Genomic DNA, 25863 nt, shown 5'->3' on the forward strand with positions numbered 1-25863 from the left:
GCTGTCTCCGCCCAAACCCGGCTCAGCCTCAGAGCTCCCGCTGCGCTACAGGATCCCCTGGGAGGGCAGAGGGCTCTGTGACAGTTTGCCGTCAGGGTGTGCCCCGTTTCCGTCTAACAGGAAGGTTCCCAGGAAAGCACGCGGAGGCCAAGGTCCACTTAGCCCAGTGTTGCCTCAGTGGTTCCTTTTGACTGGCACCTGCATCTCCCCTCTCCCCACCATCACTGACCCCGAGTCCGCTGGCCCGAGGACAGCCATGCCTTACCTCTACCGGGCCCCAGGACCTCAGGAGCCCCCCGCCCCCAAGGATGCCCGTATCACCCACTCCTCGGGCCAGAGCTTGGAGGAGCTGAGGCAGGCATGCCTGCAGAAGGGCGCTCTGTTGGAGGATGCAGACTTCCCAGCCAACAGCTCCTCTCTCTTCTACAGCGAGAGGCCCCAGCTCCCCTTAGTGTGGAAAAGGCGGGGGGTGAGTGCTGCCAGGGCGGATGGGCAACAGACAGGGGGTGTGCAGCTCAGCAGCCCAGGAGGGGGCATCAAGGGAAGGATGGCCTGGGAGGCGTGGGCTATGCACAAACTGGACTTAGGCACATCTCCTGAGACCCCTAGAAGGTATGCGGTTTGAAGGCAGGAATGATGCTCGGGGGGCAACTGGCTGCTCTGGGTGGTGGCCAGGGTGTCTGGCTCCATGATTCCCCACCGAGGCCCGGGACTCAGGATCAGAGAGGGTCTTGTCACAGGTGGTGAGTGGAAGTCAAAGCTTTATCCGGAAGTGTCAGGTGACATGTCCCACCAGAGCCCAAGGGCAAACACGCAGAAACGGGTGGGAGGTTGTTCCCCGCAGATCCCTTGCGCTAACGTTGAGACAATGCGCCCGAGGTGCTCAGGGGCTTCTGGCCAGAGCCTAGGATGCTCAGAGTGGACAGAAGCTCACTCAGCGAGCACTCAGGACCTGTGCGATGGACAGAAGTCATGTGAAGCAGGGATTCTCTCCCCAAACCATCTCCCTTCCTGGAGGGCAGCCACCATCTGTGTCCCCGCAGGCCCCCCGCCACCAGCAGTCTGGAGGTGATGGTCCCACGTGGCCCCAGCTGGTGCCTGGGACCAGGAGTCGATATTTGCCGTGCTGGATCAGTCAGGGCTCGACCTCTGACTGGGCGCCGGCTGGCTCTCCTTCCGCCAGGGAGGGTGCTGGTCTGGGAACGGCTCCTGTGGGGACAGGACGCTGTGGGCAAGGCTAAGGGTGCCGGGCCCAAAGAGGAGACCCTGAGTGCTGGTGCCACCCTGCCGCTAACCTGACCCCTGACCGTGGTCCTAGGCCTCAGTCTCCCCACCTGTAAGGTGGGAACGTTAACGACCAGCGTAGGTCCGACGTCTGGCACACGGAAGTTGCTCAACAAGTGACGGCTGTTGTTCTGATCGCGGTTGCTGTTACTGCAACAGCTCTGAATCCCATCTCACCATGAGCACCGTGTCGACCTCACCATCTCCCTACATTCAAATAATGGCGATATTGTAAACATATAACATGTCTACTTTAAACAAACAAACACGAAAACCTCCGGCCTCTTCAGGGCCGGGCCCAAAGCACACATAAGCTGTTATTTACACAGTGGTAAGCTCTTTTTAAAAAATTAATTAATTAATTTATTTATTTATTTTGGCCGCGCCAGGTCTTAGTCGCGGCACACGGGATATGCGTTGCAGCACGCAGGCTCCTTAGTTGCGGCACACATGCGGGATCTAGTTCCCCGAGCGCAGAGTCTTACCCACTGGACACCAGGGAAGTCCCACGCAGTGGTTAGCTCTTTACTGCTATTTCCCGTTGTAGACTGTGTGTGTGTGTGTGTGCACGCGCGTGTGAGCGCACATCTATATGCCATGCTGCCCTGGTTCAGGAGTAAGCCACTTCTGATTGTCCAGTATTTTCCTAAGTATGACAAGGCGATCACGGAATGGCTCAGCCTTTCTTCTGAGAAATTCCAGTCTCTTCCTTTCCTCCTAACTGGTCTCCCTACTTCCAGCCGCAGCCCGTCAGGCCACGTCTACTGTAACCAGGGGCCTTGCCGTCCCCTGCTCTGCGCCCTCAGTGAGCTCAGCATTAGCCAGGAGTGAGGCCCAGGCTCCCACATAGCCCCTGTCCCCAGGCTGCCCTGCACCCGCCGCCCCTCCCCGCGGTCGGACCCTCCCGTCGGAACGCCCTGTCCATCTGGGAGGCCCTGCTCTGCCTGGGGAATCTGGGCTGTTGTTCAGGGGCCTCGCCCACCAAGCCTTCCTGGCTGCCTGAAGCACCGTCGGCCGTCCCATTTCAGCACTCATGCTGTTTAAATGTAATGACCTGCCCGTGTCCCTCCTCGGCGCCCAAGCCTTCTGAGAGGCAGGCCCTCATTCATCCCATACCCCACTGCACCTCAGCTTCCAGCACCTTCTGTCACCTTCTAAACAATGATATCAGCCAACAGTTACTATGACCGGCCAACACTGACTGTTCCAGGATTATCTCATTTAATCCCAAACAGTCCTAAAATCCGGGCATTGTCATTCTCCCCGTTCTAGCGAAGGAGAAGCTGGAGCCTGATGGTTGACGTGCACAGGCAGCACATGAGAGAGCCGGGCACCTCCCCAGGCACTGCCCCAGAGTGTCGGCCACTGGTGTGACTGGAACCCAACGCCGTCACCCACGTCCAGGAGGGCGCCCACCCTCCAGCCTGCATGGCCATCCCCTGGCTTCAGGCGTCATTCTGGAGCCTATGGCTCGCCCTCTCTCTGCCAAAGTTGAAATTGCTCCACGATAAGAGCGTGATGTGCACAGGCCAGGCTGGAGACCGTCTTTGTGCCCTCCTGGAACGAGGGCCCCCGGGACCCCCAAGGGATTCCAGCGCCCCAGACCTCAGCTCTGGGAGGTGCTCACCTTAACATTGACGTCTGCTCAGTGTTGCCCCGAATGATGGGCGAGGCTCCCACCCAAAAACCTGACACCTCGGGCCCCTCCACGCTCCGCTTTGATGTATCATAACTGGGCAGCTGTCCTTCCTGCATTCACTTTCAGAATCCGTTCTGCCCCTTGCTTGGTCTGCGGCTGCGTTCACCCGCTCTGTCTTCAGTCCCAGAAACACACTCTGCGTGTCTCCTACTCAGGGAGGGCAGGGGCCTTGCATCCCGTCTGACACACGTCTGTGAAGTCTGAGGCAAGGACCCGGGTGGGGATTGAGGCTGCTCTGGCAGGACAGAGCCCGGGGTCCCCGGGACGGGGTCAGCCAGGGCAGCAGTGCCACGGGAAGAGTCGCGGCGTCCCTCTGGGAGCCTCCGTGGCTCAGGCGCTGTCTGCCTTTCTCCTCGGCCCTCACGTGCTGTGTGTCCCAGCAGCGACTGCCTGGCTGTCCAGTGGGAACGTGGGGCGGGCGCTCTGCCAGCACCACCTTCTTGGCAAACACAGCTCTGCTTGGGGGCCGGGGAGCGGTGCCCAAGAGCAACCAGAGCCAGGAAAGTCAGAGGACGTCCGGGGGTGCTGGAGAGGCGCCTCGTCCCCCCGGGAGCCCGGGGCAAGGAGGCTCCGAGGGGGAACCTGGGCCTGGGGTTGGGGTAGGAAGGGGAGGTCGCCCGGGGGTGAGCCCTTCCCAGGCCTCGCGGGGAGGGCTGTGGATCTGGGGGGGCGTCTCCCGGCCTGATGGGGACACAGCCGGGGTGCAGTGCAGCCGAGGGCCTCCCTTCTGCGCCTGCAGCCCGAGCCCCTCAACTCACAAGCGCCTCGGCTTCCCTTCGCCCCCCGACTTCCTGTCTGCCTGCTCCCATCTGCCGTCTTCCATGCAATTCCCTGCTGACTCTTAGGCCTCCTGAAGGCCCCGGTCCCGCCTCGAGCCTGGGCTGACAGCCCCTGGCAGCCTGCGTGCACCATGGCACATGGCCGAGACCTCCCTGCACAGTGGGGCTCCCTTTGGGGCTGCCCTCCCCCCAGAGGCCACTGTGCTCCAGGTCCCCCTTCCCCCACCCCGTGCCCCCTTCTGCCTCGACAGCCCTGGGCACACAGCCAGGATCAGTGCACAGCCGTGGGTCGTAGGGCCCAGCCTCTCCAGCCTTGTTAGAAATGCGGCTTTTCCCTTCGTAAATTAAGTACTTAATAGAGAAAAGTCTGTGTGTTTGGCTGAGCCCCTAATGAGGTACAAGGTGAACCGTACAGCCCTGAAAGCAAACATTCCTGGACGTTCGGTCCCAAGTCCTCCAGTCCACCTGCTGGTGCCCAGGCTGGCCTCCCTCCCCGGGTCCCCAAGCCGCAGTCTGGGGTCCCCTCAGGTCTGTGGAGACCCCTCTGATCCTCCCTTCACAGGACGGTGGTTTCAGGTAACCCTCGTCCTCAAGCCCCCAGACAGCATTTCTCACGAACAAACACACCTCTGGGGCCCACACTCATATGCAGGACTCCCAGGCATAAGCGCCACGCACGGGAGCGCACACGGGGCACACGCGTGGGCCCGCGCACTCCACATGCCCACACACGTCACACATTTCAGCAGAGGAGGCACCCACACCCGTCAGCACACGTGCCACGTGGCACATGGGCGTCTGACACTCCCACGCAGTGCCCCTTCACACACAGATGAATATGTAGAGCACAGAGGTCTTTCTTAGGGCAATGAAACTATTCTGTATGATACTGTAATGGTGAATATATGACACCATGCATTTATCAGACACACAGAACTTTACAGCACAAAGAGTGAACCTTAATATATATGAACTTAAAAATCATCTAGGAGGATAAAGGAATCCCAGAATGAAAAGCAGCCTGTGACAAAACAATCTAATAGTATTACAAATCTATGAAACAAACTCATTGAAGGTGTAGGCGAGAAAGGCGTTGACCTAAGTAACTCTGGAAATGAGTGCAGTCTGTGAGATGGAAAGCCAGAGAGATTGGGACTTCCCTAGTGGTCCAGTGGTTAAGACTCTGCGCTTCCTAATACAGGGGGCGAGGGTTCCATCCCTGGTCGTGGAACTAAGATCCCACATGCCACGTGGCAAAAGAAAGAAAGAAGGACAGAGAGATTGTACACAAGCACTGTACACTAGCTGGTTAAGGTGTTTCTCGTGGGGTACAGGACAACAATTCTGATACCATTATACATATCTACTGAATTGGACAATTAAGTAAATGGGTAGCAGATGGGGGAGGCCAGGTTTCTCACCGTTGGAGTGAGAGGTTACGAAGAAGTCTGGTGGAGGAGGCTAGAATGATATAAGTGGTAGTGTGTCAGAGTTGGGGACCTCAGTATGAACTCAGGTTTAGTTGAATAGAGATGGTTACACATTGATGAGTATATGCGTCACTCATGGGTTAGTACACAGGTATTATTTCCTTGTTTATCAGCTGAGAGGGCCTAGAAACAATGACAATCCCATAGCAACAAGCACTCTTAACTTCTCAGGTCTTGGTTTCTAACACCATTCTCCAATCAAAGGAACCAGGGCTCCTTGGAGATAAGGCTGATTGTAGAACTGGGGCAAGAAATACAGAAGATGAGCCTAGAGTATCTTGCAGTGTCAGGAAATGAATGTGTGTGTGTGTGCTTTAAACACACACACACACACACACACACACACACAGTGATGGAGTTATGTCAAAGGGACACAGGAGCCAACTGAAGGAGCCGAAAGTAGCCAAAGCTGGAACAATTAGAGCAGCAAAATAAGTAAAATGGTATTGGATTATAAATCAAAGTATAAAATTAATATTCATGAGTCCATACTGATGTAAATAAATCATTGAATAAATAAACGGGGGAGAAGAGACAAATCTTTCACATAGAAGAATTCCGGGGAATTTATGTAGACTCTCTGCCCTCAAGGAGGTCTAGCATGACCCCCACTCCTAAGTCCTTCCAAAGAGGACAGTAATGGGGGGTGAGAGGAAGTTCACAGAGGAGAAACATGACAGACAGGGGACCTCCACCAGTGATCAAGGCGACATCCACAGTGACAAGTCATGAAGACACGAGGTATGCTCGCTACGACGTGTTGAGAACGGTACTTCACCCCAGTCTATGCGTGAGAAAACCAGCAGACACATCCCAACTGAGGAACATTCTACAGAACACCGGCAGTGCCTCAAAACCGTCCAGGTCTGGGAGGGAGGGAGACACAAGAGGGAAGAGATATGGGAACATATGTATATGTATAACGGATTCACTTTGTTATAAAGCAGAAACTAACACACCGTTGTAAAGCAATTATACTCTAATAAAGATGTAAAAAAAAAAAAAAAAAAAAACTGTCCAGGTCATGAAAAACAAGGAAAGCCTGAGAAACTGTCACGGGCCAGAGGAGCCTCCGGAGACTTGACTAAGCGTGATGATGTGGGATCCTGCAATGGGATCTTCCAACAGAAAAAGCACGTTAGGTGAAAACTAAGGAAACGTGAATATGGTGTGAACTTTAATAACAATGACGTACTGGTTCAGTCACTGTAACAAATGCACCGCACCGATGTAAGATGTTAATGTACAACCGTATTAATCAAAGATGTGAAGAGAGAAAAGCGGCTGGGACTACACGGGTCCAGAAAGCAAGAGAAATGCCTCCATCTCCCTCTCGGTCTCATACAACTAACAGCTTCACGCTCAGGCCCCACTCCACGTGAGGCGAGGGGAGGCTCATTGCAACCTCACGGCAGCCCCAGGAGGAGGCGTGCAACCCCATTTTGAAAAGTAGGAGACTGAAGCACTGAGTGAAAACGGCATCCCTCAGCTTGTAAGCGGGGGAACTGACACTTGGACCTGCAGTCTGTCAGGAACCCGGGCTCTCGGCCTCCTTAATCAATAGAGGCTGATCAGAGGCCAGGCAGGAAAGTCAGGCAAGGCTTTATGGGGGCCCCTGCTACAGCAGGGGGTAGCGAGATCAAGCAACATGCTTCCTTTTCCCCTGGGGGGATGGGGCGGCGAGCTTGTTCCTTATACGGGGTGAGAGTAGCGGGTGCGTCCAGGGGTCGGGCCGGAGGCGTGGCCTAGGCAGTCTGCCCACCCCTTAGGTGGCGTTGCGTGCGGGGGGCGTGCGCAGTGCCCTGCTTTTGCTCGCGGCTCTTCAAAAGTGGCAGTTGGTTATTTTTCTTGGTCTCTTTTGTCCAGAATTTGTCTCAACTGTGCATGCACGTGGTTATTTTTAGTCCCATACAGTTTCTTTGTATTCTGTTGCTCAAGGAGAGGTGTGTCCAGGTGCCAGCACGGCAGCCCCGCAGCCAAGGGTCCCAGGTCCCCGCCTGTCTCCTTACCACCACACCCACTGCCTCTCTCACAGAGTTCTCAGCATCTCTGGTTTCCTCAGAGCTCCAAGTAAACCCCATCCCTGCTTCCCACGTTCTTCCACACCTCCAGCCGGGGCGAGCCCCGGGAGGTGGTTCTTGGTTAGAAAAACTCTGGCTGAGGGGCGCCACCTAGTGGTAATCCTTGTTCCCTGCAGCCGTTGCCAGGCTTTCTTGCCGCCCTCACAGGCTGAACGGGAGCTACGAGGCTCTGAAGGGGGCAGCGCCATCGAGGCCATAGAGGACTTCACCGCGGGCGTGGCAGAGACCTTCACAACCAAGGAGGCTCCCGGGAACTTCTCTGAGATTCTAGACAAGGCCTTGAAGAGGGGCTGTCTGGTGGGCTGCTCCGTTGACGTAAGTCGCTGGCTGGCCGCATCCCAGGCACTGTTCTAGGCTCGGATGCCAGGCTGCCCACGGAAGAGGCATACATTGCAGGGGGGCGGGGGCAATGCTTATTTATTTTAATTAAAACAAACGTTTGTGTTTAATGGTTTTCGAGTTGCAGAGGTAAGACGCCCTTGCTGTATCAGGTGGAAGAATCCTGAGATGATGGACAGGGCAAAACTCTGTCTCCCTCCCCCGGTCCATGCCGGGACGCCTGTCGGGTGTCCGTCACGCCTCTGTCCTCGCTCATGCAACAGGCACGCGCGTATATGCACAGACTCGGGGGCGGTGTTTACTGAATGGAACCTTACTATACACGTTCCTGAAACTTGTCTCTTTCACTTCATAGATCATGAAAAAATATATCCGTGGATAGAAACAGAACAGCATTTTTTCTAATTTCTTTATGCATACAAACACACGCATGTGATTTTAACCTCATCTATTTTTTGAATCCTATTCAACTTTTCTATTTCCTCTTGGATTATCCTGGGGAATTTATCCTTTGCTAGTAAATTTCCTCTACTTTTTCAAGTTTGTGACATAGAATTGCATGTCATAGGGTTATATTATTCTTACTGCCTCTTTGGTGTCTGTCCCTTGCTGTTGCCACGTGGTGGGAAAGGTCAGGTTTTTCTGTTTGGGGGCAAGAATGTCAGCTCTTCGGTGAAGTCCAAGCAGAGAACGAGGGGCCTCCACCCTGGGAAGAGGCTGGGAATCGCTGTATGTCACTGCTAACCACTTAGGGGGCTTCCCGTGTACCCATTTTATACGCCCACTCACAGGGCCCTCACCTGAGGGGGCAGGAGGGACTGCGCCAGACATAGAGCTGTGTCTGGCCAACTGGGGAAGGTTTGACGTAGATACTGCTCCTTTTTTGTTTTAGATCAGAAATGCTGCAGAACCTGAAGCCCGGACACCTTTTGGTCTCATTAGGGGTCATGCCTACACAGTGATGGGCGTTGACCAGGTAGGCGACAGGGACCCCTGTTGACAGGGTGTGGGGACAGGCTTCATAAACCTATATAGCGCATTGCAGTTTTGGACATGACAGAGGATGTCTCATCCAAAAAAGAAAGGCTGGAATTCAAAACAGCAAACGGGAGAGAGAGAAGAGAGAGAGAGAGGGGAGAGAGAGAGAGAGAGAGAGAGAGAGAGAAGAGAGAGAGAGAGCGACCTGTGAGGCCGGCACAGTATAAACTTGGTCAGCAGCTGCAAGAACCTGGTCTTTGTTTTTTCTGTTCTTTTCTCCCCTGATTCCACACCAGTCCTGTCATAGTCACTGTTCTCCAGAGAAGCAGCACCCATAGGCTAAATCTGTATGTGAAGAGACTTAGTAGTCGGAATTGCTCACCTGATTATAGAGGCCGAGAAGCCCTGCATTCCACAAGCTGGAGCCAGTGGTGGAGTTCCAGTCCCAGCCCAAGAGCCTAGGAACCAGGAGAATCAGTAAGTCCCAGCCCAAGAGCAGAAGGGGACCAAAGTCCCAGCTCGGCAGTCAGGCAGGGAGGACAAATTCTCCCTTCCTTTGCCTTTTTGTTCTTTTTGGACCTTCAGCTGATTAGATGGGGCCCACGCACAAAGGGGAAGGCCATCTGCTGTACCCAGTCTACCAGTTCAGATGCCCATCTCGTCCAGAAACACCTTCACAGACACACCCAGAATAATGCATAACCAAACATCTAGGCACGCCATGGCCCAGTCAAGTTGACACATAAAATTAACCATCACAAGCTATTCTCTGCAGCTGTAGTTCAGGGTGGAACTAATCCCCGGGGCGGGGGGGGGGCACCCAGACCCCACATGGCACCACTGTAACTCCGGTGAGTGCTTTGTTTGGAGGAGTGCACGGGAGAGAGGAGGGGAGAAAGTGAGATGAGAAGCAGAGGGTGGCGCCCTTGCAGGGTCAAGTTCAGTGAAGTCCGTGCCCCACTTGGGTGAATCTCAAACCCAGTAGGTAGCGGACCTGGGCACCTCCGGTCTCCTCCAGCGGCTGCCATGTTTTGAGCGACATGCTCCAAATGAGTGGGGAGCACGGGGTGCAGAGGGAGCCTGTCCCTCCCCCTCAGCGGGCGGCGTGAGCAATGTGTCCTAGAGGGAGAGGCAGCTGGACTCTTTGGAGTGTTAGCTCCCTCCTCGCCCCTCCCTGTCTACACACGCCTTCCAATCATTCACTGGAGCAGGCCTGTGATTCCTGATGTCAGATCTTCTAAATGTTATTCCAAGAGATGGCAGAAACCTTCCCATCGTACACTCTGTTCAACTGCGTTTGCTTCCCCTCCACCTGTAAGGAATTCACCTCCCCACACATTTCAACGAATGAACCTCTTTCATGGCGAACTTGGACTCTGGAGAGGTCCTACTCACTTAAATGATTTTGCACGTAAAAAGAGAACATTTATGCCAAAGTGTTCCGAGAACTAAAATTCCTGGATCGTTGATGAATCGAAGTCTTTGACTCTCACCCTTCCACCCCCAAAACCTCCCTATGCATTGGTGCACTTTCCTGCTCTGGGCAGAGCCTGAGGGCTGAGTCCTCTTTCTGTACTGGCTCAAGGGCTCTCAGTGTGGCAGCAGAGACCCTCATGTGACACCTGAAAGGGGGAGAAGATCGGATTTAGAAGACTCAGTCGTGGGTTTCTGTTTATTGCGGTTGTTTAAACTCCCAGCATGTGCTTATATTCTGCTCATCTGGGAGTCAGGTGCTAAGGATGAAGAAAACTCAGTGTTAGACCCACTGATTTCTGGATTCTGAAGATACACGAGAAATAAGACTCGGCCTCTGCCTCTGGGGGGTTCCAGCCTAGAGAGGAAACTCACTCGTTTGAAGATTCCTGAGGACTCACTTCTTGTTCATTACAATTCCGCTTTGTTTCCCAGATGCGACGTAACCATTCTGGGGTGATGAACGTAACGTCGCGTTCAATCGGAATTAGGAAATTTTGAGGGCTAGTTAACAACTGATGAGTTTTGACATGTTCTGAGTGTGTCAACAGGCTTTCAGAAAAGGCAGCCTCAGCTGGAGAGAACCCACCCTGGAGCTCACAGATGGATTTAGCATCTCACATTTCTCTGACGCTTTTCCCTTTTAGGTAAACTTCCAAGGCCAGAATACAGAGCTCATCAGAGTCCGGAACCCTTGGGGCCAAGTTGAGTGGACTGGGTTCTGGTGCCACAGGTCAGTCTCCGCCCATCCTTCTGACAGATCCCCACCTCCCTACGGTTCACAGGGTACGAGGCCAGGGCTGGCTTGTGCACGTGTGAAGAGGGGGAAGCCTGACTATAGTTCTCTCCTAGCTCCCGTTCAGGGAGGGTCCTGTCCTGCGTCTGGACCTTACTTCTGCCCTCGGGCCCTCCACGCTCTCAAACTTGAAGACTCACTGTGCCCTTTACCTTTCACAGAGTTGTATTATGTCAGTGACTGTATTACCTCCCATGGGAACTTTAAATCCTATGGTATGGTGAAGGCTTCATCCCAGTGATGAAGAGCTCGTGTGTGTGTGTGTGTGTGTGTGTGTTTGTGTGTGTGTTGGGTGCAGGTGGGGTGGCAATGAGTACTTTAGGTGTGAGAATCCCTGAAACATTGCCAAGCAGGTCGCTAAAGTGTTCTCTCTCATGGTCACTGACCATTGGCCAGAGGCCCGGTGGCCCACAGTGAGACAGAGGGAGCGGAGCAGGAAATTCATCCATCACAGAGCAGCCACCTGGGCTATTTATATGGCCCCCGATTATACAGAGAGGGCTGTCTGTCTTGTATGTGTCCCCTCCTCGTTCCCCGGGGAACAACCTAGGTGACTGGGATGGGGGCTGTTCCAGCTCAGGCAGGGCCCCCTAACCCGTCCCCACTCCTGCCCACCCACGGCTTGGAGGGCCCCAGGGAGCCTGGCAGCGAGTCTCGAGCTTCAGTGAAACGGGGCAGCGTTTGTCCTCGGCTCCCACAGAGGCACCAACCCCCTGGCCGTCGGTGTGCTGGGGGCTTCATTAAGCAGACTCCACAGCCCGGGCCTGACTGTCGGCCCCATCGCGGGGCTTGTGCCACCATCCCTGCCGTCTGCCGGGCTTCTGTCTCCTCAGACCCATCAAAGGAGGGAAGAGATCAGCCTCCCTCTCCAGTCGGAAATGGAGAGAAAGAGATAAACCCACATTAATGACACTGCTTCCTACGGTGAATAGATTTGGAGTCTCTCGGTTCGGGGATTGCGGTGTGTAAAAGGGCCGAACCCTTTTTCCCCCTCCTGGGGAACACGCAGAGGGAGAAATAAAGGAAGTGCATTTTCGCTGGCTCGAGGCTGGACACCAGCTTGCCCTCTGACCCCACTCGGCCTTGGGGTAACGGGGAGCTGGTCCACAAGCCGATCCCTGACACTGACCCTGCCTGCTGTGAGAGCAGGGCTGAAGGGGCTGCTTACTCCCCCAGGCCCATGGGGTGTCCGGGGAGGGGCCCTGGGTACTGCTCTTCCCTGGACTGCAGAGATATTCTACCTGAGTTCTCCCCGCCCCCATCCAGGACAAGGCCTACAGGGTGTAGGTGAGGCAGACACATCACTTACAGCACCGCAGTGGTGGTGACTCAATTTGAACTATTTAGAGGTGGTCATGGGGGTCACAGAAACTCCATGCACCTGGAGGTGGAACTCCTGGGTTTGCAGGACAATGGGCGCTGTGCACCTGAGGCTTCTTGCCCATAGGCGGGCTCGTCTACCTGGCAGAAGCCCACCGGGCTTCCTAGCGCGGTCTTGTAAAGAAGGTACTTGCTATGTTTAATGCCAAGCACGCGTGAACATGAGGTATTATCACCACTCTTCAAAGTGTCAGCTTGTAAACCAAGAGGAGAGGTAGAGGGCGTGTTCCAGGTCCCACATCTCAGCCCGCTGTGGCTGCTCGCTGGGCTCCTTCTGCCACCCTGTTCATGTTCAACTCCCTGTGACGGCCCCAGGAGAATCTTCCGTGGAGGAGGGTCCAGTGGTCCTGAGGGCCTTTTTGCATCAGCTGCACTTGGAGATGTACTTTCCCACCAACCTTTCCACCCACTGGCACATTTCCAGGGCCCCGATCAGGATCCATTCCCCACATAATGTGGACCCTGGTTCCTAGGGAGGGGCAGGTCCCACCCCAAGGCCAGTGTTGTCCCCATTGCCGTCCGTGACCTTGTACCTAATGCTGGCTTTGTTCACCCCTAGTTCTTCTGAGTGGCATTCCGTTGGCCCAGCCGAGCAAAAGTGCCTGTGCCACACTGCTGTAGACGACGGGGAGTTCTGGTACGGTGCTTGTCTCCGTTTTCCTTTCCGCATTAACTCCATCACAGGTGTGAGCGTGTCTCACTGCCCTTAGGTGTAAGAAACACTGCTTCTTCTTCTATTTTCTTTTATTTTATTGGTAAATCAAATCCATTTTTCTCAAAACCCAGGCTGGCAGAGAATGTAATGTCACGTTTGGGGGACTCACCCTATCTACAGGTTTAAGAGGCCCAGGGGAGTTAGTGCGATCCAGAAAACATGGGGCTGAGCCTCTGGTCTCCGGCCCAACCTCCTTCCTCTGAGCACTCCATCATCCCCGTTTGCACGTGAATTCGAAGACAGGCAGCCCTGACGCTCACAGGTACACTCCCTCCGTGCCCAGCTTGGTCACAGGGACCCTTGAAAACTTTTACCTGAGAGCATCTAAAACTACAGACCTAAGTGGGAAGGAAACACTCCTAACCTGGACTTTCCACAGGGCTGAATCTCTGTTTAACTGAAAACTTTAATGGGCCTTCATCTCTGGAGGCTTTTTTCGATCTTATTTCTTCCTGTCGGGTCCAGAAAGAGTTCGTGCATCCAGCCCTGCAAGACCACAAATTCTTTTTTTTTTTTTTTAAGAAATACATACTTTTTAAATTTGTTTATTTTTGGCTGCGTCGGATCTTAATTGCAGCATGAGGGATCTTTCGTTGTGGCACGCGGGCTCTTCTGTGGCACGTGGGCTTAGATACCCCACGGCACGTGGAATCGTAGTTCCCCAACCAGGGATCAAACCCGCGTGCCCTGCGTTGGAAGGCGGATTCTTAGCCACTGGGCCACCAGGGAAGTCCCACGGCCACAATTCCTGGGTTTCTAGCTCTCTTCCCTTTCATGTGCTCAAACCAGTCCATTCTAGCCTGAACTCATCTCTTTTTTATGACACCTTATTAAATACAACATGCAAAAACTAGCACACAGTGACTAATATTCCAGTTTCTTCCCTTCTTTTCCCCTCGAGCGCAGCGTCAGTGAGCATTTGCTCTGGCTTCAGTATACTTACATATTTTCCAGACAACAACTGTGGCAAGTATTTTTGCCCTTAATAACATGGACATCTATTTTCCAGCTCCAATAGTCCCTTTCATCCTGCTGCCCAGCTGCTAAGCTGGCTCACATATTTTAGATTCCGTTATGGTGGTTCCACACTTCCAGTGACCCCAGGTAGCACCAGCTGCCGTAACAAGTAGATTCAAAATGTATAGACTCAAACGCAATCAAGTGTATTTCTCACTCATTGTAACCGTCCAGGAAGGCATTCCTGTTCTGTGGGTGGCTCTCTCCATGCAGAAGGATGGACTCAAGCTCCATCCTTCGTGTGGCTCTACCATCCTCTGGAGTGACACAGTCACCTGCAGAAAGCCAGCAGAAGAGGGGGAAAAAAACAAAAAAACCTTTGGAGAAGATATCCCCAATTCCTAAAAGCCTTGACCCAGAATTAAGACACGCCACCGTTTTCATCCTCCACTAGCTGGAAGGCCCCGCCTAGTGAGTGAACTTGGTGTCCTGCTAGCCATCTGTCTCAGGAACCATGAGTTCATAAGTAGAAGAAGTTTGTGGAAAACAATCAGGGTGTTTGAGAGATTGACAAGCTGTTGAATTGGACCTTAGACACACATCAACCTTGAATTTTGAGTACTGTACAGGGTTGATGAGTTACATGAAGAGAACAAACCCGAAGAAAGCGAGGTCTGGAATTCGGATTCTCCCATGAATTGCCAAATAAGAGCAGGCGGGCGAAACAGAGTTTGAGAGGCTACGTGAAGTCAAGCTAGTGGAAGGAAAGTCAGGCCCAGAAGGAAGGAGAAACAGGGCAGAGGAAATGAGGAAACCCCCAGGGAGAGACCCAGCAAAGGGAGTGCCCTGTGCACGGCCCACGGTCAAGCCCTGCACCATGACTGCCCTTCCAAAAGGAGCTGCGCCCAACCCCTGGGGCTGAAACTGGCCCGGGCAATGTGTGACACTAAAACTGTCAGCACTCTGAATCTGGAGCCTTTCCTCTGGGAATCTTGACACTAAAGCCTTTCCAATCTCTTTCCACTTTTATCTTTCACCGCCCCTCCTCCCAGGACATACTCCCCAAACTTTCCCCTCTCTCATTTATGAACTCCTCTCCATCACTGAATCATTTTCATTTGCAGTACAGTGCTGTCATTTCGCCTACTTCAAAGGAAAAGTGTTCCTCCTGGGGCTTCCCTGGCGGCACAGTGGTTGAGGGTCTGCCTGCCGATGCAGGGGACGCGAGTTCGTGCCCCGGTCCGGGAGGATCCCACATGCCGCGGAGCGGCTGGGCCCGTGAGCCATGGCTGCTGAGCCTGCTCGTCTGGAGCCTGTGCTCCGCAATGGGAGAGGCCACAACAGTGAGAGGCCCGCGTACCGAAAAAAAAAAAAAAAAAAAGTACGTGCTCACACCCACTACCCCTACCTGCACCCCGGGGACCCCAGGACTCCCATGGAGGGGACAAGGGACGTGTGACGGACGCCTGCCGCCTCGAGCTCCCCCAGAGCCCCTGCTCCTCCCAGCTGCAGACTGGCTTTTCAGAGCTGACGTTAGGTAGACTTTAAAAATAGCTTTCATTGCTCATTTCTTTCTTTTCTAAAAATATTATTTATTCTATTTATTTACTTTTGGCCGCATTGGGTCTTCGTTGCTGTGTGCGGGTTTTCTCTAGTTGCGGCAAGCGGGGGCTACTCTTCTTTGCAGTGCACTGGGTTCTCATTGCGGTGGCTTCTCTTGTTGCAGAACACGGGTTCTAGGCACGCGGGCTCAGTAGTTGTGGCGTGCAGGCTCAGTAGTTGTGGTTCGCGGGCTCTAGAGCGCAGGCTCCATAGTTGTGGCGCACGGGCTTAGTTGCTCCGCAGCATGTGGATCTTCCCAGACCAGGGCTCGAACCCTTGTCTCCTGCATTGGCAGGTGGATTCTTAACCACTGCGCTGCCAGGGAAGCCCGCTCGTCTCTTGATTACACTAATGATTCAAGTTTATGGTAAAAGATTCTGAAAAATGCAGAAAAGCCTAATGACAGAGGCAAACATCACGGCTAATCTCACTACCCATACATAACCACTTTAACATATATGTGTGTGTCTTTGTGTATGTGTTTATGTACCAAATGTGTAGTCTGTGGGTGTGTGTCTGTCTCTGTATATATAGGTACACACATAGTAGGTATTACACTATAGATGCAATATTATTTTTGAATTAACAGCTTTGAGAGTTAATTTGCATACTATACAATTTACCCATTTGAAGTATACAACTCTGCTACGTGAAATAAATCAGACAGAGAAAGACAAATACTGTGGAATCTAAGAAATACAACCAACTAGTGAATATATAACCAAAGAGAAGCAGACTCACAGATACAGAGAACAAACTAGCAGTTACCAGAGAGGAGAGGGAAGCAGGGGTGGGGGAAATAGGAGGTACAAACCATAGGGTGTAAGACGGGCTACAAAGATGTATTGTACAACAGAGAATATAGCCAACATTCTGTAATAACTGCAAATGGAAAATAACCTTTAAAATTGTATAAAAAATAAAAAAAAATTTTAAATAACATATACAACTCAGTGGATGTTAGCATGTTCATAGAGCTGTGCAACCATCACCACAATCAATTTTCATTTGATTCAGAGCACTTCATCACTCCAGAAAGAAACCACGTACCAGTAGCATTTACTACCCTCCCCCGAACCCCCAGCCCCTGGCAAGCACTCATCCGTTTTCTGTCTCCATAGACTTGCCTGTTCCGGACTTTTCATATAAAAGGAATCATATAAAATGTGCTTCTCTTTGACTGGCTCCTTTCACTTAGCCTGACACCTTCCAGGTCCCTCCACGTTGTAACGTGCCAGGACTCCTTCACTTCTTTTTATGGCTGGATAATATCCCATTGTCGGAATATACCAGGTAGGGTTTAGCCATTCATCCATTGATGGACACTTGGGTTGTTACCCCTTTTTCGTTATCATGAATAATGCTGCTATGAACATTCGTGTACAAGCTTTTATGTGGTCATGTGTTTTCATTTCTCTGGGGTGTATAGCTAAGACAATTGCTGGGTTAAATAGTAACTCTATGTTTGCTTCTTAAGAGCCTGCCTATTTTCTAAAGTGATTTCTGTTCCTTTCCACTAGCAGTATGTGAGTGTTCAAATTTCTCCAATAATTTTAAACCCTGTCTCCTAAACTTTATTTTTATGAGCATTTCCCCAGAAATGATCTTAAGAATTAAAGCATGATTCTTAAGGATTGTGTAATAATCCATCATGTGGACATAAACTGTTGTCCATACCCTTCCATTGGTCATTTGTATCATTTCTAAGTTTTTGCCATTACAAATAACCTGATGATAAAAATCTTAACTTATAATTCTTTGCTTGGGACTCTTGAAACTCCGATAAAGAGTGGAAGGATATCCCCATTTTTAAAGCTTTTAAAGCTTTTTTTATATTTTGCAAATGTTCCTCCCCAAAGACCATGCTCTACTCTCACCAGCATCTGAAGAGCGACTACATCACCACCCTCACCAACCCGGATCTAACCACCCTACTGGACTTTCAGCAGATGGAAATAGGTTTATCTTATCAGGGGTCAACTGAATTCTGCTTTCTTGTGTGATTTCAGAAAGGGACATCAAATTCGAGAAGCTAAGCCTGACTTCCTGTAAAAAGGTCATTTCTCTAATGGACGTATCCTTCCAAATATGCAGGCAGAAAAAGATGTTAAGTGTTCTTCTCTAATGCAGACTTTCCTAGAATGTGGAGAGCCTTCTTCACAGAGAATAACCAAAGCCTGGAAGACACTGGTGCTAGAATTGGAACAAAATCAAGAGGCACACGGGACTTCCCTGATGGCGCAGTGGTTAAGAATCCACCTGCCAATGCAGGGGACACGGGTTCGAGCTCTGGTCCGGGAAGAACCCACCTGCCGCGGAACATCTGAGCCCGTGCGCCACAGCTACTGAGCCTGCACTCTAGAGCTCGCGAGCCACAACTACTGAGCCCGTACACCTAGAGCCCATGTTCCACAACAAGGGAGGCCACCGCAATGAGAAGCCCGTGCACCGCAACAAAGAGTAGCCGCCGCTCGCCGCAACTAGAGAAAGCCCGCGCGCAGCAATGAAGACCCAGTGCAGCCAAAAATTTTAAAAAAAAAAAAGAGGCACAGACTGGCCAGTGGGGGAGTGTTTGTGAAGGGACTTGGGAATCTTTTTGCCACTTTGGGGTGCTGTCCAGGGCAATGAAGAGTTCTTCATATGTGTGTTTTCAACCTTTCTTTTGCCATCCCCCCTCACCCCTGCCATGCCCCCTCTTCAGAGATTCATGGCTTAATAATTAAACCCCCTCTCTCAGAGCCCTGAGTCTGTGTCACACATGTCAGCCATGCCAGCCCATTGCCCTCCTCCCCTGCAGCCCCAGGAGCCTTGGGGTGATATGATGCTCACGTCTTCCTTTCTTCCTTAATTCACTTGCACAGACAAGTGGCAATGGGAAGCTAGTGTTTGGTGAATTCAGAGTGTTCTGGGACAAGCTGAAGAAGAGGACAGTATGTAACCCAGCCAGTGCGTGGCTGCTAGGGGACTGTACAAGCCTAGAGCAGAAGGGGATTTTATTTTATTTTATTTTTAAATATTTAAATATTTATTTATTTATTTTGGCTGAGCCATGTCTCAGTTGAGGCATACATGCGGGATCCAGTTCCCCGACCAGAGAGGGAACCTGGGCCCCCTCCATTGGGAGCACAGAGTCTTAGCCACTGGACCACCAGGGGAGTCCCAGAAGGGGATTTTAAAGGTCCAGGTGCTGCCGACCAGAGGATTTGTGTTTGAAAAGGTGGAAGGGAGGAAATCAAGATGGAATTCCCATATTTACTTCCCATACTTATGGGAGTACCGCAGGGCTTCCACCCAATATGAAAGGAAAACAAAGGGACCCACACTTTTGGAGACCCTAAGCCTACCATTGCCCCTTCCACCTGGTGAGAGGAGTCTCTCCCCTGCATGGACCCCATGACTGCCATCAAAGGAGCCTCAACGGGGGCTTCTGCGTGCCCGCATTCTCAGTGCCTCTGCTCTCCCCCTACAGAACCTTTTCCTTCAGTTTGACGCTGACAAATCTGGTACCGTGTCCCCCTACGAGCTGCGGACCGCCCTGAAAGCCACAGGTAAAGGGAAGCCTGGGCCGCGCAAGCCGTCTGCGTGCCGGGTGCTGTCTGTGGCAGCCACTCACCTCTCGTGGCCCAGGGAGGGGGCTGGACTTTGACCAGAATCGATGCTTCTTAAGGGCAGGGCCCAGCCTCAAATTCAGGACTTGTTCAGTCTCATCAGGGATCTTTAAAGTGCATCCACTGGGGCTGAACTCCGCCTGACCCCAGGAGGCCTCAGCCTCTGGCCAATTCTCTGGCCAAGCAGAGTTATACACGACTCTGGTGGCAAGCTCCCAAACCTTTAACTTCTGCTTTCAGATGGCGATTAACACAGAGAGGCAGGGCATGTCCATCCCATGGTTTGGGGTCAGGTTTGGGGTACACAGAGTTCGTGTACCCCTCTGCCACGGAGGCCCGTCTCTGGCTTTGTCACCAGCAGACTGAATCCAAACCAATGATTCCGTTGTCGTTTACACCCATTTCCTGAATGAGGGATGGGCTCCAGGTGGCATTCCTAACCCTCTGGCAGCCCCTGCCAGGGCAGTCCGAGTCTCTGGGGCTCAGCTGTCCTTTGCATAGGACGGCCACTGCAGCCTACACCCCGCCAGGCCACAAGGCATTTCTCACAAAGCAGGCTTCACAGACATACCCCTGGGCCCGGCCAAAGCCTGGAATCTGGTTCCCTTCCAAGTAAAATAAACATCGGGAAACACTGTCAGCTTCATGGTATGATAATGGGACAAAATCAGGACCAGCTCGGGTCCTGTGTGATGGCAAAGAAACGAAATTAATTACAAATGTGGAGAGTGCCACAGAGGAGAAGGGCCTGATCTTCTTAGGGTCTGCGGACCTGGTTTCTAGGGCAGAAGGACAGAGCAGGGGGAAAAGGGAGCCCTTCAGAGAGGGAGGTGTGGCCACGTCCTTCTTTTCCCGGCTTGGGGAGGGGGAGGGAATCGGCCCTCACCCCGCCCTCTTTCTGCCCCACCCAGAGCAGACGCCAGGACTCTGGGTGTTGCCCCCAGCCAGCTCCACTGTGCAGGCTCCAGAAACCATGTCCTTCCTCTGGACTGGCCCCCTCTTGGTCTGGAATCGGGAACGAGGACACAGGAAGACCCTGGGCAGGTTTCTAAGCAATATTTGAAACATTTCCTGGAAAGGGAGCATGCAGGCTGAAATGAAAGAAGGCAACGCTGGTTAGAAATCAAAGCCTTAAGTGCTGAATCTATAAGGAGCGTTACCATCTCTAAACTCCTCATTCGACCAATGAGCAAAGAGGTCGAATGAGCAAAGAGAAGGGAAGCAAAGCACCCAGGCCCAGGTTCTCGCTCCATTGTGGGCGTGTGTGAATGAGCCTAGCATGGGGTGTTTCACTGAGGGCAGCGGCATAACTCGGTCTCCAGAGCCCCCAACACCTCTGGGTTAGAATGCCCATGAGAAACAGACACTTACTGCGGGTGTCCTGGCTGGAATCCCCCCAGGGCCAGCGGGAGCTGGAAGTGGAGCCCTAGAACCAGAGGGTGGCACCAGGCTTGGGGCTTAAACACTGTCCAGGATCAAGTTCTCCCAAGCAAGGCTTCCTGAAAAGTCAGCAAGACCCTATGGGTGATGTGAGGTCAAAGCCAAGACCCTGAACTTGGCGAACTCAGAAGGTTCACCAAGTGACACTGTGGGTTCCCCAATGTCCCCCGACAGAGGCTCACTGTCATACTGCATCGGAGCCATGGGTGCCGGGTAGACACTGGCTCCCTTCCTTGGGGCAGCCCTGGGCCGACTGGTGCCCCTGAAGGCGCACCTGTGGGGCTCAGCCAGGGCGGCCATCCTCCCCCTCTCCCCGCAGGCTTCCAGCTCAGCTCTCCCCTCTTGCAGCTGATCGTTCTCAGGTACGCAGACCAGGAGCGCCAACTGGGCTTCGATGACTTCCTCAACTGCCTGGTCCGGCTGGAGACTGCAAGCCGTAAGTGTCCGGGGGGCTGCGTGTTCCTGAGCCCAGGGAGAGCACACCTCCCTCCATCACCTTACAGGAGCATGTAAGGGGCAACCTGCTGAGAACTGCAGCAAAGGCGGGCTGAGCCACACGCCCTGCCATCTGTGTGCCATGTGCGGCTAGCCGAGGGGTGGGTGTGCACGTCTTCTCTGCAGTGCGCCTGGTGCCGTCATCCTCCATCCGCTCCCAGTGTCTTTGTGGGAGGGTAGCTGGGTGGGAATGGGGCTTCTGCCGCGAATCAGAAGAAAGGTCAGATCCCATCACAGGGCACAGAATCGGGAGTCTCTCTCTCTCTCTACCTCTTTCCGCCCCCCTTCTTCCCTCTCCATCCCTTTGTGTTTACAAAAGCCCTAGACACTGACCCGATTGTCTCAAAGAAGATCTGTTTGTTAGCCCAGGAAGAGAGAGAGAGAGATTACGTACAGGTGGTCCTTAGCGTTTGCAGTTCATAGCCACCCACCCCTCACTGGGTAGTCACGCAGTTGAAGCTGAACGAAGCACATCCAGAGCCTGTGACTTAACACCAGGGTGACTGCTGTGCAGGTGTCCCCCCGGATGCCCACGCTCTGGGGTCACCATCTGGAATCTTAATAATTTTTAAAAATATTTATTTATTTATTCATTTATTTTGACTGTACGGGGTCTTAGTTGCGGCATGCAGAATCTTTAGTTGCAGGGTACAGACTTCTTAGTTGCAACATGCATGCGGGATCTAGTTCCCTGACCAGGGATCAAACCAGGCCCCCTACACTGGGAGCGTGGAGTCTTACCCACTGGACCACCAGGGAAGTCCCTTGAATCTTAATAATTTTTTTTTTTTTTTAGAGTTTGTTGTTGTTGTTGTTTTTAATTTATTTTTGGCTGCTTTGGGTCTTTGTTGCTGCACGCGGGCTTTCTCTAGTTGTGGCGAGCAGGGCCTACTCTTCCTTGCAGTGTGCGGGCTTCTAATTGCTTGTGGCTTCTCTTGTTGCGGAGCATGGGCTCTAGGCGTGCGGGCTTCAGTAGTTGTGGTGTGTGGGCTTCAGTAGTTATGGCTCGCGGGCTCTAGAGCACAGGCTCAGTAGTTGTGGCACATGGGCTTAGTTGCTCCGCAGCATGTGGGATCTTCCCGGACCAGGGCTCAAACCTGTGTCCCCTGCGTTGACAGGTGGATTCTTAACCACTGCACCACCAGGGAAGCCCCTTAATAATTTTTTTAACAAGGGGTCCCACAACAAATTATGGAGCCAGTCCTGCTTGGCACTTTCTAAAGTATGTTTACTGGGTGACTTCCAGGCACTGGCTAAACCAAGGCAAAGTCTGTGCTCCTTGGTTCCACAGTGGGGAGCTCCAGCTGCTTCTTTCAGGACACTTAGAACACACGGAGTTACTCATTTGAAGCTTGTCTCCACCAGACTCTAAGCTCCAAGAGAGCTGTACTGAGTGGACAAGCAAGGTACACATGATGACTGATGGGGATGATGGTCTGAGACAGGCGGGCAGGTCCTGCAGGGCCTGGCCGGTGACCTCAGGGCCCAGGCTTTCTCTGGGTGTGAGTGCGAGCTAATGAGAGGTGCATTGTAGAAACAGCCTCCTCAAAGGCGGCCGCTTATTAGACTTACAGGCCAGTCAGAGCTGACCTCGAGAGAGTGAGATTTGGCAGCTTCTCTTCTCTCAACTGCCCTTTTCCTTTCTGAATCCCCTCAGGCCCAGTCCTTTCCTGCAGGGGGTTCTCAGCTCGTTCTTATAATTGAGGAATCCTAGCGAGAAGACACTCAAAACTGAACATCACTGGTCAGTTTAGCTAAAAGCATATCAATATTATTGATCTTTTCTAAGAACCAACTTTTATTTCCTTGATTTTCTCTGTTCTTCAGTTTTCTAGGATCCTTATGTTAGATTCACCATCTGGAGAACTTTAAAAATCCCAAAGTTAGGGCTTTACCCCAGGCTGATTTTAACTTTATTCTAGAAATTTTTGCTCATACACCTAAGTATAAAGTGGGATACGGAGGGTGGGAGGGAGGAAGACGCAAGAGGGAAGAGATATGGGAACATATGTATATGTATAACTGATTCACTTTGTTATAAAGCAGAAACTAACACACCATTGTAAAGCAATTATACTCCAATAAAGATGTTTAAAAACAAAACAAAAAAATAATAACCGGTCCCCGTGTGCCCTCCACCGGTGCCTCTCAAACCCTGTCCCATGACAGTCCCCAGGTGAGCATCCCAAACTGTTAATGATCAGGCTACAAAGACCAATTAAATTAGAATCTAGGGGGTGGCAACACAGCATCATCTTTATAAAAATTCCCCAGTGGTTCCAGCGCCTTCCACCCAGCCTCACTTGTCACCTTGCTCACCTTTTCCACATGACCCCCTAAAGCATACTGTTTTTCCTGAGTTATTTAATAACAGATCTCAGAAATTTGGTCCTTTTGTCTGTAAACATCCCTATCAGAGAGACTTCTTTTTAACATAATCGTCATGCCGTTCGCACCCCCACAAAATTCTCAGTGAGTTCTCAACATCCTCTAAGCCCCGGTCCACACTGAGATTCCCCAGGTCCCCTCAGGACCTACTCACTGCACGTGGCTGCTGGGTTCTGTCTCTTTTGTTCTGTGGCAGCCCCTCCTACTTCCTGGGGTACTTTAAAGGTCCCGGGTGAGGCTCAGGTAAAGCCAGTGTGGACTGGTTCCACCACCTGGACTAAGATGGGGAGACTGAGGCCAGGAGAGGAAAGTAACTGTCTCGGGTTACTCAACGCGGCACACGGGCTCTCTTCTACCCCAGCTCTGCCTGCGTGTGGGGCCACCAGCGCTCACCTTCTCAAAATGGACTTGCAGAGACTCAACAGCTTTCAAGACTCATGCAAACCTTTGTGTACACGTGCTTTTTTTTCCTCTGGAGAGAAGGTCCATGGATCGCAAGGGCTCTGTAGCCCCCAACAGTTAAGATAGGGGAGATGTTTCGGGTCCACGAGCTGGCCGGCTGACCCACATACAGTAAATGAAGAGACCCACTCCCCAGTGCTCAGGCCACCGGCTTCTGCCATCACAGGAATTCCAGAGGCTCCCCCAGTTGAGAGACACCCCGCTCAGGGGACCTGAGTCTGGCCGCCGCCCTAGAAGATGCTCACCTCTTAGCAACAGATGGAGCGGCTTCTCCACCAGCCTCTCTGAAGGCCCCTTGGCCATGGGAAAATAGCTAAGCTTGTTGAAGGAACTTCTCCGCAATGATACCTTTCTTGTGTCTCTCCCATCAGGGATGTTCCAGGCCCTCGGCACGAAGAACAAGGAGTTCATTCATTTCAACATAAATGAGGTATGACCCAGCCAGACTTTCCGCTCAGGGACCCAGCCAGGGCTAGGCCCAGCCCACACTCCATAATGCTGGCTGAATGCATGATCACATGGGAGGGTCCACATCTACCCTCAGGGTAATAATAATAATAATAATATTGCTAATAGTTGTGAGGCACTATTCATGTAGCAGTCAGTAGAAGCCCACAGTAGCCCTTTGAGCTAAGGACTAATAGTATCCCCATTTTGCAGAGGTGGAAACTGAGGCATAGAGAGATTAATCCCCTGGAAGAGTGAGCGAGCAAACCCTGCCCTCTTGTCCCGTCCTCCTTCTGCCACATGGGCTCCGCGGCCTCCTGCCCTCTGCCTTCCGAAGTTCACTTCTTCTTGTTCATGACGTTGTCCTGTGGGTCTCGAGATTCTCGGGGGGCGGGGGGTGAGCGTGTGTGTGTGTTTCTGCGCATGCACGCACACCTCAAAGCCCCTAAGGAATACACAACTTTTACCTGTTGCAGGGGCTGATCACAGCAAAAATGATGGAGGGGAGAGAATGGGTCAGTTCTGGAGGCTTGGATGAGGGGTCCCAGGAGCGGATAGCCCTCCCCCGCTGCCCAGAGTGTGGTCTGTGGGCCAGCGGCATGGCCATCACCTCGGGGAGCTTATGAGAAATGCAGAGTACCACATAGTGATCACAGTCAACAGTATGGTGTTATAAACTTCAAAGCTGCTAAGAGACGAGATCTTAATTGCCCTGACCTCAAAAAAGAAATGACGATGTGATATGATAGAGGCTCTAGCTGACGCCACGGTGGTGAACATCTTACAATATATCAATGGATCAAATCAATGCATTTACACCTTATACTTACACAATGTTACGTGTCAATTATATCTCAATAAAAGAAATCAACAAAATAAAAGCAAAAAAAGAAATCCAGAGAACCAGGCTCCACTCCAGACCCAGTGGATCAGCTCTCATTTTAGCAGGATACACAGTAATTTCTAAACCCACTAAAGTCTGAGAGCGCTGGTTAGACACTCTTCTGCCCAAAGGTGCGGCGGGGGGACTACAGGACACTTTCCTTCAATCGTTCCGTAATTTTTTATTTCCCTTTTTTTCCATTCTCTCCCTGTGCTTTCTGTCCAGCTCTGCTTTCCCTTGGACCTAAGGGCGGAAAAGCCGGGCAGCCTGTGTCTCCTCCATCTCTGAGCTCTTTCTTCTCCCCACACGTTTCCATGCTCACACTGCACACATCGGCTCACTTCCAAATTCAGTAGTAACTTTGGATGTGGGTACCATTTTATTGACTATTCCAAGACGAAGAGTTGGATGATGGTGTGTATTAGACAGGGGATGGAACTGTCAGTCTCTGTGCTCAGTTTCACCTTTTGCAGAAAGAGGTCTAGGCCTTAATCTTGCACCAGAAGTTTGGTTTCTAGTAATATCATGTAACTTAGCAATTTATTATGTTGACTCGTCACTGATTTT

General features: G+C 52.1%; 1 protein-coding gene across 1 annotated transcript; it reads left to right on the forward strand.

Moving 5' to 3' along the window:
• The first annotated feature begins 256 nt into the window (after positions 1–256).
• Positions 257–24402, forward strand: CAPN9 (calpain 9). The gene is given in 11 exon segments (XM_089898411.1): positions 257–612; positions 7481–7503; positions 7506–7648; positions 8565–8648; positions 10771–10856; positions 12859–12983; positions 17583–17647; positions 18435–18503; positions 19043–19121; positions 20941–21057; positions 24338–24402. Coding segments are annotated over 11 exon segments (1212 nt in total).
• Positions 24403–25863: the final 1461 nt, after the last annotated feature.

This window comes from Delphinapterus leucas, chromosome 16 (genome assembly GCF_059928025.1).
Source record: "Delphinapterus leucas isolate spDelLeu-1000000601 "Yukka" chromosome 16, BTC_Dleu_Yukka2, whole genome shotgun sequence".
Taxonomy (NCBI): domain Eukaryota; kingdom Metazoa; phylum Chordata; class Mammalia; order Artiodactyla; family Monodontidae; genus Delphinapterus; species Delphinapterus leucas.